The 12873-nt window shown below is 42.1% G+C and overlaps 1 protein-coding gene across 3 annotated transcripts in view; it reads right to left on the bottom strand.

The window, feature by feature from the left end:
• SYT9 (synaptotagmin 9) overlaps positions 1 to 12873 on the bottom strand; it is a 207729-nt gene that overhangs the window by 148371 nt on the left and 46485 nt on the right. For all 3 annotated transcript variants that reach the window (XM_061202940.1, XM_061202941.1, XM_061202939.1), the window contains exon 2: positions 1466 to 1817. In XM_061202940.1, coding sequence (XP_061058923.1) covers positions 1466 to 1817 — 352 coding nt within the window. The remainder of the gene's footprint in view (positions 1 to 1465; positions 1818 to 12873) is intronic.

Below are 12873 nucleotides of genomic sequence, written 5' to 3'. Positions count from 1 at the left end.
GCACCACTGCACAAACTCCACGGCAGCATCAGACAGAGCTCCAGTTATATTTAAGTCTTAAATCTGAAGAGAAATCCTAATGATAAAATCTGAGGATTTCTTCTAAATCAAATGGCAAACAACCATCCATTTCCTCACAGAGGAATATTTTAGGTAAAGCTCTCTAATTCAGAATTGGAAATGATGCTAAAATAGGTTTCTGAAAAAATTAAATTATAAACTGTCATATTCCATCCTACTTAATGTGAATGAGCAGAGCCTCTAGGATAAACTTGATTAACATAAAAAAGGGTAAAATCTTATTTCTGTTTCTAGAGAATAAAAAAGATTAAAAAAAAAAAAATAACCCCAAACTGTGCTTGTACTTTCCAAATAACAGCACATGTTATTCCTCCAGCTATCACTCAAGCAAATATTTTCATTTTAAAGAAAGCTGCTTTCTGGGTCTCTTTTCCTGAAGTCTTCTATTGAGAGTGAATTTTTATATACAGTGATTCAGAATTGGCTGCTTAGCCTCAAATCCACCTGTATGCATCTGAGTCTTGGGAGAGGCAGGTCTCAATGATGATGATGATGATAGCAGCACTGAAAGCAAAATGGCAGCTCAGGGTGTGGAGCAGGTGCTAGATGCAGGCCTGTGCAAAGCACATGTGATGCACATGTTATCTCATTCTCAAAACCACCTATCACCGTTCCCCTCTCATAAGACGAAACAGAAACAGATGAAGGCTAAATAACGTGTCCAATATCATACTTGTAGGTAAAGCTAGTTCATTGGACCCCAGAGCCCTTGCTTTTTAATCACTGCACTATGTTATTTCTCTACTGTGCAAGAGCACAGAGCATCCAGCCCATGGAAAGAGAGCGACACCGGGCCTGGGTACTCTGGAGACCTTGCAAAGCCTGGAGATGGACAAAGACCTCCAGCCACTGGTGGACTCTACAGAGAGCCTGTGTGTGACAGCTAGGCTAGGTCAGAGGCATGGAGAATCAACGCCATAGCACTATGAGAGCAGCACGGAAGAGTGGGTAAAAACTTGGGCTCTGGTGTTGTTTGAACTGGGGTTCAAACCCTGACCTGGGTGCTTACCAATACATGACTTTGTTTCTTAATCTCCTTGACTTAAGTTTCTTCTTCTGTGAGATGAAAATGATAATAAGATCCATCTCACACAAAGTTGTGAGCGATAATAAAATAATACACATGAAGTTCTCAGATAGTCCTTGACACGGTAAGTCCTAGCAATGTTAACTATTGTTATTATGAACTAAGTACAGACTAAGCAGTGCTCAGGAACCTAACAGGAGTATAGGAAGCATCAAGCTTTCCCATATTCATGTCTCTGATACCTAATGGACATGTGACAGGTTACAGGCTCCTTGGCTAGTCAGTGCTACTGCTGCCAAGAGAAGGGAACAGGGTGGTGCTTGCCTTGCATCCAGAAAGGAAGGGGGCATTACTGACCGAGCTGATGAGGTTGGCTCTGTGACTTGGCGCTGCACACGGACGCCATGGGCACAGTTCTCCTGGTCCCCTGTCTGGGTCGAGAGGGGAATGTCAGGGGAGGTGTGGCTGATCTTCATGGAGGAGTCTGGACAAGGGGTGGGAGGGTCTAGGAAGCCCTCACTGTTCTCCTGCTCGTTGGTCTCTGTGTCCATGTAGTTAAGAGGCTCCTGATTGTTGTCTTTGCTACCAGAGAACAGGCCTCGTTCTCGCCACGGAACCCAGCAGAGTTTCCAAGACACGAAGAGAGACACGCCAAAGAGGGCGAGGCCACAGGCAGTGACCACAAGGGTCAGCAGGCTCACTGAGATATCTGCAAAGAAGCAAAGACCAAAGGTCAGTGGGATTGCTCCTCCCGTGCCCACCCACTGCACAGTGTGGGCAGGAAGACCCTCTCATCCATGCATCCGTCAGGAGTGATGGCAGAAGGCCAGGCTGGGCATGCTGCTGGGTCACCCGACTCTGAGGCAGGGACACTGAGGACTCAGATACAAGCACAGAGGATGTAACGTGCAGGCATGTTTAGAAACAAACAGCCTGCAATAGCAAGAGACAGGGTGTATTCAGGGGACCAGGAATGCCCTGCAAGTCAACTGAGACCCTGTCCCTCGGCAATACAAATCATTGATATTCTGGAAGCAGGATAGCTTCAACTGTCCTTAAAAATTCCTCTGTCATCTCAGAGAGCAGTATAATATAAATTTGGGAATTGTTTAAGTAACATCTTTTTAAAACAAGAGAAATTAGAGTGCTTTTTTCCCCCTCTTTTTGACAGGAACCTTTAAGGGTCTAAGCAAAATGAAGCTCAAGTCCTCCCAAGCCTCAAGAATACCCACCACCTGGTAGTCAGGTGCCCAGGACCCGGGGACGATGGTCATAGTTTGGGTTTCCCCAGTAGCAGAACTGAGACAAGTATTCAAGGGCAAGAGGTTTATTTAATTTAGAAGGTGAAGAAAACACACGTAGGGAAGTAGGGAAGTGATCCAGGTAGGAGAGTAGGGAAGTAATCCAGGGGAGTAAGAAAGCAGCCAGTAAGGGGGACTTTATCAAGCCAGTTACCACAGTGGGAGACCAGAGGTTAAGCTGCTAGGGAGGCTCCACACCCCAGAGACCAGGGGACTGGGTTATTTATAACATCAACCCCTTCAGTCATTGATTTGAGGGCAGCTCTCAAGGGGCATTTCTAACCTGCAGCATGGGTGGCAAAGTAAGTTCCTGTGGCCAGAAAATTCCCACATTTCAAATAAATGCAGGGCTGGTCTTGGAGGTCAGCAGGCACGTGCTCAAGTGGTAACGGAGAGGGGTTTTGGTGGGGGCAACAACATCTGCTACGTGGACCGCAGCCCCATGGCCTCAGCTAGGGTCCATGGCAGTGCAGTGTCCAGTGGCTGGGCACCCAACTCTCAGAACAAAGCCCAACCCTCTTGAGGCTTCCACTCTACCCTACAGTAGAGCCAGGGAAGCTGAGGCATCGACCTGAACTCATTCCTGGCACTGTGGTGCTATAAACTCCTCCCTTTAAAGGACACCCCTACCTGCCCTTGCTGGGCTCCATTACATCCTGGAGCCCCAAGGATTCTCCCCAGGTTCTGCCTTTACTGTCCATCATTAATACTTGTATTGCTTCAGCCTAAGTTTTCTGGCTGTCCATTACATGCCAGGGACTGTGCCAGGCTTTGGAGACACAATGGAGAACGTGATAGACACACTCCTACTTTCACAGACTCATACTCTAGTGAAGGAGAAAATTAGGACTCAGTTACTTAATAGTCACAATTTCAACGATCCACAGCACACCAACAATCCATGACATGAGGCAGTTTGCATCTCTGCTGAGGCATGCACATGAACCCCTCCTGCAAGTCACTTACTTACGGAGTCAAGCTGACCACCTACTGTCCGTGTGCTTTTCAACATGACTCTGAAGGTACTTGATCATTCTTATGAAATGATAAAACAATTTCTTCATGAAAAATTGCTCTTGACAGAAAGCCAGCTGCCAGGGCTGGTGATGGATCTAACGTATCTCCCCTATGCCTCCCAATCAATCTTTGCCCTTGTGGCGAAACAATATTATGTTTCTGTTTGGAAACATGGGGGTTCCAGCTTCAACATGGGTAACTGAGCTCAAAATCTTTGCTTATCCCACTTCTCTCCTTAAATATCACTGAAATGGGATATGCAAACTATATAACTATGGAAAACAAGGACAGGTACCTTCTATCCATCGGTGAACGAGTAATGCTGAGGAACTTCTGGGATTGTTTTAAAGGAAAAGCCAATCAGGGCTGAACACTTAACACAGGCAAATGAAGGGACACTGAGGGAAAAATAAAAATTAACAATCTCAGGTGCAGAGCAAAAAGGGCAGGGAGGGGGGACAAGGAACAGAGTCAGTGGGGGCAAAGTACAGGGCACCAGAAATCACACCTCATGGAGCCCCAACTTGAGGTGGAGGAGAGCACGGTTTGGCCACAGGCTACATGTGGCTCTGAGAGCTCACAGAGCAGGATGGAAGATTTGTTGGTGAAAACTTCCATGACAGGTGGTAGTACTGGGGGCACAGGGAAGGAGGAGGCCCCTCCCAGTTAATCAGGCTGCCACAGCAAACATCGGCCCCCACCTGCTCCAATGAGAGCGCCACAACACAGTGAAACCCCTTAATATGTTCTGTAATCCAAACAGAGGAAAAAGCCCCTCCCTACATCCTGTTAATCACTTCAGCACTGTCCTGACACAGACACCACTAGGAGAATAGCATAGGCTGGAGGAGGCATACACCAGAAAGCAGTAAGGTTTAGGAGTGTGTCGTGATAATTCCATATTATTATTTACCAAATATTCGCTCTTCCACACCATAGTGCCCCCTCCAAGGAAGGAGCATAAATCCAACCCCCTGCTGTTGGTCTTGGCCACGTGACTTGCTCCCGTCAATGAAATATGAGTAGATGTGGCCCATGCCACCTTGGACCAGAGGACTCTTGGGCTCCCACCTTCTGCTGTGAGAAGAAGAGGTCTTAAATAGGGCTGATAGTTCAGCCTGGGTGCCGTAAAGGAAGACTTGTGGCATAGGCCCAAAGTCCAGAATGAGGAGCAAACTTAAACCCGACACACGGACTGGGGCAGGGCAGAAACTGATCCACAGACCCATGAGCAAAACGTAAATAGTTGATGTTTTACTTAAGTCACCAAGGTCTCAAAGGTGGCTGTTACCATGGTAAAATGCTGACTAATAAACATGACCATATAATTTATTGTCCAAGACTAAGATACTTCTAAGAGGGAAAAAAGGCGATATCAACAATCACATCAACAAGAGACTTTACCCAGGATTGTCCAGGACTATGGGCACCCTGCATTTAGAATCCCACCTGAGCTGTGAACTCATCAGCCTGGTACAACATGGCCTCTCAGGGTTTACTTGGCGTTGGCAACATGCTAAATAAGGTAAATCCTGGGCCCACTTCTGCTAGTAACCATAGGGCCCTGACCCAGCTCAAAAACGAATCCAGCTTGTTAGCTGACTCCCAGCTCACACACCCAAAAAACACCTTGCTCCCAAGTCCAGTCATGGGGGATCCAGGAGAGCAGGGGTCTGGTCTGAGCAGGCATTCAGTGTACATCTGATGCAGCCCACCAGAGGGCCCTGTGGCCACTTCTGTGTTTACTGTGAGTTAAGGCCGTGGCCTATAAACTCCAGGAGCCGCTAGTCACATTCATAGTCATGATAAATGTTTGTACATATAGTTACTACAGAAAATGTCTGGCAAATAGCAAGAGGGCCTTTTCCTCATTCACACAAAGGGGTCATGTAGGTGAGCAGGGGGCCAGGAAGCACCTGCCAGGAGAAACCAACAATGACCCACACAGCCACACCAACCACTAAGTGTAATCGTCAGAACTTCTGCTTGCAAACAGCTCAGGGTGCCCTCTACACACTCTATTTGTACTTTTCTCTTTTTTCAGAAAGAAGTACTAGAAAGCGGCTTCAGAGTCACTAAGGCCACACATGCCACCCACCTCAGACCCACAGCCTCAGGAAAGGGAGTGGGAGAATCCACTTAGAATCACAAAATAGCTTTATTTAGAAAAGGAGTTCTTGCTTAAGTTAGGTGGTAGGTACATGGGCAATTGTTTTATTATTGATCTTTAAACTACATGTATTCTATACATATATATATACATGTGTATATTCTTTGGCATTTATGTATATTTTACAATAAAAATTGAAATAAAAACAGCACATAGCAACATCAAAATGTTATTATTCTAAAGATATTTTTCTGCAGAATAGAAAAGTGTAATTGGTCCTTCTGTCAAAGAGGCAAGAGAATAACCAGCTGGTGATTCGGGGATGAAAGGAGGCAAATGGTAACCCAGTTCTGATCCAGATCCCCAGAGGGGTTGCTGGTTGGGGGTGACAGTGCATGAAACCGTACCCAGAGCTGCCATGGAGAACATCCCTCCAGGGAAGATGTGGAGTGGGGTGCCTGATCGTCAGAACCCTTTTCTGCTGGCTACTAGCCTTCACCACAGGACATGATGTACTGTAGCACTATCCCTGGACACCAGACACAAGACACCATGACACCCCTAGACCCAGCAGACACCCAGCTGGACACCTATGATTCCAAGGGATCCCTGCAAGCCTGAAGACTTGTTCTGGAATGACAAATATTACTGCCCAAGGAGCACAAAGCTTGAGCACCTACACTGCATACGGACAGAGGAACAGTAGTTGCCCCGCTGAACTGTGAAGCAACAGGAGGAGTATAGAAACTGAAGACAACAACAACAACAAAATCATAGGACAAATGGGCCAAATCAGCAACTTGAAAGAGGCTAACCAATCAAGCTGAGTCATCAGAATAAATGGCACTTGACATAACAAATTAATGCGAGAGACAAATTAATTCCTATACTCAGTGAGATGTTTAAAACAGTGGCTAAGAGGGAGAAGCATGGTTGCAGCAGTACCCAGAATCCGACACGCCTGAGATCTGATCTGGTCTAACTAAGAAAAGGAGACTGTAGCCCTAGAATTCCACAGCCAGCCACATTATCACAAGAAGAAAGGAAAGGCATTTTCAGCTATCAGTGACTCAGAAAATATACCATTCACCTACCCTTTCCAGCAATACAAGCTATGGAAATTCTCCAAATAAATAAAAATTTATGTCAGGATAGAGAACCAAAGAAGGGAAGGGCTTTCTAGATAAGATACATACTTACATACTATGTATCACAAGAATTAGTGATAAGCAAAGAATATAGTAAAAAGTGTATTAAATCTGAATAATTGCTGGTTTTGAGGTTATGACGTTTAATGGAACTGTTAAGGAAAGAAACACTTAAAAGAGCAAAGGAATGGTAACTATACACATAAATTCCAACAATTTCAACAAAACGTGGGAGATGGAAAAAGGAAGGAAGTAAAAACAAATTAAATGGTCTACACTGTTAGCAGGGAGAGATGACAGATACTTCAACTCGATGTTGATAAGGAAATATAGGTGCAAATACATATATAAAATATTTAAGGGAGACTGTGATTCATAATGTTGCATATGCATATATATATATATTTTTTGTGTGTGAAAAATATGTATGTATATATATATATATTTTTTAAACATCTTTATTGAAGTATAATTGCTTTACAATGGTGTGTTAGCTTCTGCTTTATAACAAAGTGAATCAGTTATACATGCATATATATTTATGCATATATATCCTCTCTTTCCTGACACCCTGCCCCCATTAAATAATATGAAATAAATAAAAAGTAAAAACAATCACAAAGAAAATAGCATGGGATGATCAGCAAACAAGGTTTAAAATTTTTTTTTCTGAAAGACAGTATGTGGATGGAGCTGTGGTAGAGGATGCCACAGGCCACTCTCCCCCGCCCCCGCCGCAAAAAAATGCAGAGGGAGATACACCTGGGGGGCAGGCAACCTGGCCCACTAAATTCATACAGGCTCAGGACACAGACATTTCCAATGTCGTGGCAGCTAAGACTAAGATGTTGAGCTGAAAACGAGGGCAGTGACTGAAAATCTTCACCAAATACTGTCCAGTCTGGCTAGGGAGAAACCAAGGCGACTAGTATGAGAACTAGGGCCCAAGAGTAGAATCCTCCTTCATATTCTTGAAAAAAAATGGAATCCCTTATAATCCCCTTTAAGTAAACACTCCCTCATAGATACATAGCCTTATGGTCAGCTTTCCTACTGTCTCATTATTAAATATGACTAAATTGCAAAGAATCACCAGCCATATAGAGAAATCTTATAGCAACATTAACATATAGAAGCAAAAAAAAATGTCCCCAGAGGAAACAGAGAGAGCTCAGGAAGGAAACAGGAACTTTTAAAACATTTCATTCACAAGAAATTTCCACAATGTATTTCCATAAAATAAGGGTGGACTACTAGTAAATGGAATGGAGAATAAAATAAGACAAGCTTCGTAGGGACAAAATAGCATGATTGCTAAAACAAATAAAAAATTCAAAAGAGGGTAAAGTCAGGGAACATGTACCTGAATATGAACCAAAGATTCAGGAAACTTAGGCAAAACAAATATGAGATATACAATATGTACCCAGGAAGTCTAATATCTAAGTTTTCCAGAAGATCAGGACACAGAAAGTGAAGGTAAAAATCATCAATTAAAAAAAAATTCCCTAGAATTGAAGGACAAATTGATAGGGGTCCACCGAGCACCTATAATAAAATAACCCTACCTTAGGCCCATTATTGTGAAATATCCAAACATAAAAATCAGAGAAAAATCACAAAAGCTTAAGAGACCAAAAATAATATGAACTCAAAGACACTGGAACCATACCAGCATTGGACTTAAAAAATAGATAATGGAATAATGCCTGCAAATTTCTGAGGAAAAATTACGATCAAGTTAGAATTCAATACCCAAACACACGAACATATGTATATGTATAACTGATTCACTTTGTTATAAAGCAGAAACTAACAACAACAACAACAAAATAACCAAACACACTATCAATCAATTGTGAGGGCCAAAAAAGTCATTTTCAGACTTACAAGAAGTCAGAAAGATTACTTTCCAGGCACCTATCACAGGAAGTTATTTGAGGATGAATGTATGAGATTAAAATGAGATAGAACACTCCCTCTTGCGAAAGCACTGGAATCACAAATAACTGCTGAACAATCATCGACAGGAAGACACTGGAACTCACCAAAAAAGATACCCCACATCCAAAGACAAAGGAGAAGACACAATGAGACAGTAGCAGGGGCACAATCACATTAAAATCAAATCCCATAACTGCTGGATGGGTGACTCACAAACTGGAGAACACTTATACCACAGAAGTCCACCCACTGGAGTGAAGGTTCTGAGCCCCACGTCAGGCTTCCCAACCTGGGGGTCCGGCAACGGGAGGAGGAATTCCTAGAGAATCAGACTTTGAAGGCTAGCAGGATTTGACTGCAGGACTTTGACAGGACTGGGAGAAACAGAGACTCCACACTTGGAGGGCACACACAAAGTAGTGTATGCATCGGGACCCGGGGAAGGAGCAGTGACCCCATAGGAGACTGAACCAGACCTACCTGCTAGTGTTGGAGGGTCTCCTGCAGAGGTGGGGGGTGGCTGTGGCTCACCGTGGGGACAAAGACACTGGAAGCAGAAGTTCTGGGAAGTACTCCTTGGTGTGAGCCCTCCCAGATTCTGCCATTAGCCCCACCAAAGAGCCAAAGAGCCCAGGAAGGCTCCAGTGATGGGTCACCTTAGGCCAAACAACCAAGAGGGAGGGAACCCAGCCTTACCCATTAGCAGACAAGCAGATTAAAGTTTTACTGAGCTCTGCCCACCACAGCAACACCCAGCTCTACCCAACACCAGTAACTCCCATCAGGAAGCTTGCAAAAGCCTCTTAGATAGCCTCCACCACAGGGTAGACAGCAGAAGCAAGAAGAACTACAATTCTGCAGCCTGTGGAATGAAAACCACATTTGCAGAAAGACAGACAAAATGAAAAGGCAAAGGACTATGTACCAGATGAAGGAACAAGATAAAACTCCAGAAAAAAAAACTAAATGGAGATCGACAACCTTCCAGAAAAAGAATTCAAAATAATGATAGTGAAGATGTTCCAGTACCTCGGAAAAAGAATGGAGGAAAAGATCGAGAAGATGCAAGAAATGTATAACAAAGAACTAGAAGAATTAAAGAACAAACAAACAGAGATGAACAATACAATAACTGAAATGAAAAATACACTAGAAGGAAACAGTAGCAGAATAACTGAGGCAGAAGAATGGATAAGTGACCTGGAAGACAGAATGGTGGAATTCACTGCCACGAAACAGAATAAAGAAAAAAGAATGAAAACAAATGAAGACAGCCTAAGAGACCTCTGGGACAACATTAAACACAACAACATTTGCATTATAGGGGTCCCGGAAGGAGAAGAGAGAGAGAAAGGACCTGTGAAAATATTTGAAGAGATTATAGTCAGAAACGTCCCTAACATGGGAAAGGAAATAGCCACCCAAGTCCAGGAAGCACAGAGAGTCCCAGGCAGGATAAACCCAAGGAGAAACACACCGAGACACATAGTAATCAACTTGACAAAAATTAAAGACAAAGAAAAATTATTGAAAGCAACAAGGGAAAAACAACAAGTAACATACAAGGGAACTCCCATAAGGTTAACAGCAGAAACTCCACAAGCCAGAAAGGAGTGGCACGATATATTTAAAGTGATGAAAGGGAAGAACCTACAACCAAGATTACTCTACCCAAGAAGGATCTCATTCAGATTTGACGGAGAAATCAAAAGGTTTACAGACAAGCAAAAGCTAAGAGAATTGAGCTCCACCAAACCAGCTTTACAACAAATGCTAAAGGATCTTCCCTAAGTGGGAACACAAGAGAAGAAAAGGACCTACAAAAACAAACCCATAAGAATTAAGAAAATGGTAATAGGAACATACATATCAATAATTACCTTAAATGTGAATGGATTAAATGCTCCAACCAAAAGACACAGGCTTGCTGAATGGATACAAAAACAAGACCCATAGGTATGCTGTCTACAAGAGACCCACTTCAGACCTAGGGACACATACAGACTGAAAGTGAGGGGATGGAAAAAGATATTCCATGCAAATGGAAATCAAAAGAAAGCTGGAGTAGCAATTCTCATATCAGACAAAATAGACTTTAAAATAAAGACTATTACAAGAGACAAAGAAGGACACTACATAATGATCAAGGGATCAATCCAAGAAGAAGATATAACAATTATAAATATATGCACCCAACATAGGAGCACCTCAATACATAAGGCAACTGCTAACAGCTACAAAGAGGAAATCGACAGTAACACAATAATAGTGGGGGACTTTAACACCTCACTTACACCAATGGACAGATCATCCAGACAGAAAATTAGTAAGGAGACATAAGCTTTAAATGACACAATAGACCAGATAGATTTAATTGATATTTATAGGACATTCCATCCAAAAACAGCAGATTACACTTTCTTCTCAACTGCACACGGAACATTCTCCAGGACAAATCACATCTTGGGTCACAAATCAAGCCTTGGTGAATTTAAGAAAATTGAAATCATATCAAGCATCTTTTCCGACCACAACACTGTGAGATTAGAAATCAATTATAGGGAAAAAAACATAAAGAATACAAACACATGGAGGCTAAACAATACATTACTTAATAACCAAGAGATCACTGAAGAAATCAAAGAGGAAATCAAGAAATACCTAGAGACAAATGACAACGAAAACACAGCGAGCCAAAATCTATGGGATGCAGCAAAAGCAGTTATAAGAGGGAAGTTTATAGCAATACAATCCTACCTCAAGAAACAAGAAAAATCTCAAACAATCAAGCCTTACTCCTAAAGGAACTAGAGAAAGAAGAACAAACAAAACGCAAAGTTAGTAGAAGGAAAGAAATCATAAAGATCAGAGCAGAAATAAATGAAATAGAAACAAAGAACAATAGCAAAGATCAATAAAACTAAAAGCTGGTTCTCTGAGAAGATAAAATTGATAAGCCATTAGCCAGACTCATCAAGAAAAAGAGGGAGAGGACTCAAATGAATAAAATTAGAAATTAAAGAGGAGAAGTTACAACAGAAACTGCAGAAATACAAAGCATCGTAAGAGACTACTATAGCAACTCTATGCCAATAAAATGGACAACCTGGAAGAAATGGACAAAATCTTAGAAAGGTATAACCCTCCAAGACTGAACTAGGAAGAAATAGAAAATATGAACACACCAATCACAAGTAATGAAATTGAAACTGTGATGATTAAAAATCTTCCAACAAACAAAAGTCCAGGACCAGATGGCTTCACAGGTGAATCCTATCAAACATTTACAGAAGAGCTAGCACCCATCCTTCTCAAACTCTTCCAAAAAATTGCAGAGGAAGGAACACTCCCAAACTCATTCTACGAGGCCACTATTACCCTGATACCAAAACCAGACAGAGATACTACAAAAAAAGAAAATTACAGACCAATACCACTGATGAATACAGATGCAAATATCCTCAACAAAATACTAGCAAACAGAATCCAACAACACATTAAAAGGATCATACACCATGATCAAGTGGGATTTATCCCAGGGATCCAAGGATTCTCCAATATATGCAAATCAATCAATGTGATATACCATATTAACAAATTGAAGAATAAAAACCATATGATCATCTCAATAGATGCAGAAAAAGCTTTTGACAAAATTCAACACCCATTTATAATAACAACTCTCCAGAAAGTGGGTATAGAGGGAACCTACCTCAACATAATAAAGGCCATATACGACAAACCCACAGCAAACATCATTCTCAATGGTGAAAAACTGAAAGCATTTCCTCTAAGATCAGGAACGAGACAAGGATGTCCACTCTCGCCACTATTATTCAACATAGTTTTGGAAGTCCTAGCCATGGCAATCAGAGAAGAAAAAGAAATAAAAGGAATACAAATTGGAAAAGACGAAGTAAAACTGTCACTGTTTGCAGATGACATGACACTATACACAGAGAATCCTAAAGATGCTACCAGAAAACTACTGGAGCTAATCAATGAATTTGGTAAAGTTGCAGGATACAAAATTAATGCACAGAAATCTCTTGCATTCCTACACACTAACAACGAAAGATCAGAAAGAGAAATTAAGGCAGCAATCCTGCACCAAAAAGAATAAAATATCTAGGTATAAATCTACCTAAGGAGATAAAAGACCTGTAGTCAGAAAACTATAAGACACTGATGAAAGAAATCAAAGATGACACAAACAGATGGAGAGATATACCATGATCCTGGATT

Source organism: Eubalaena glacialis, chromosome 10 (assembly GCF_028564815.1).
Source record: "Eubalaena glacialis isolate mEubGla1 chromosome 10, mEubGla1.1.hap2.+ XY, whole genome shotgun sequence".
Classification (NCBI taxonomy): domain Eukaryota; kingdom Metazoa; phylum Chordata; class Mammalia; order Artiodactyla; family Balaenidae; genus Eubalaena; species Eubalaena glacialis.
This window is presented reverse-complemented; position numbering and strand designations above follow the sequence as displayed.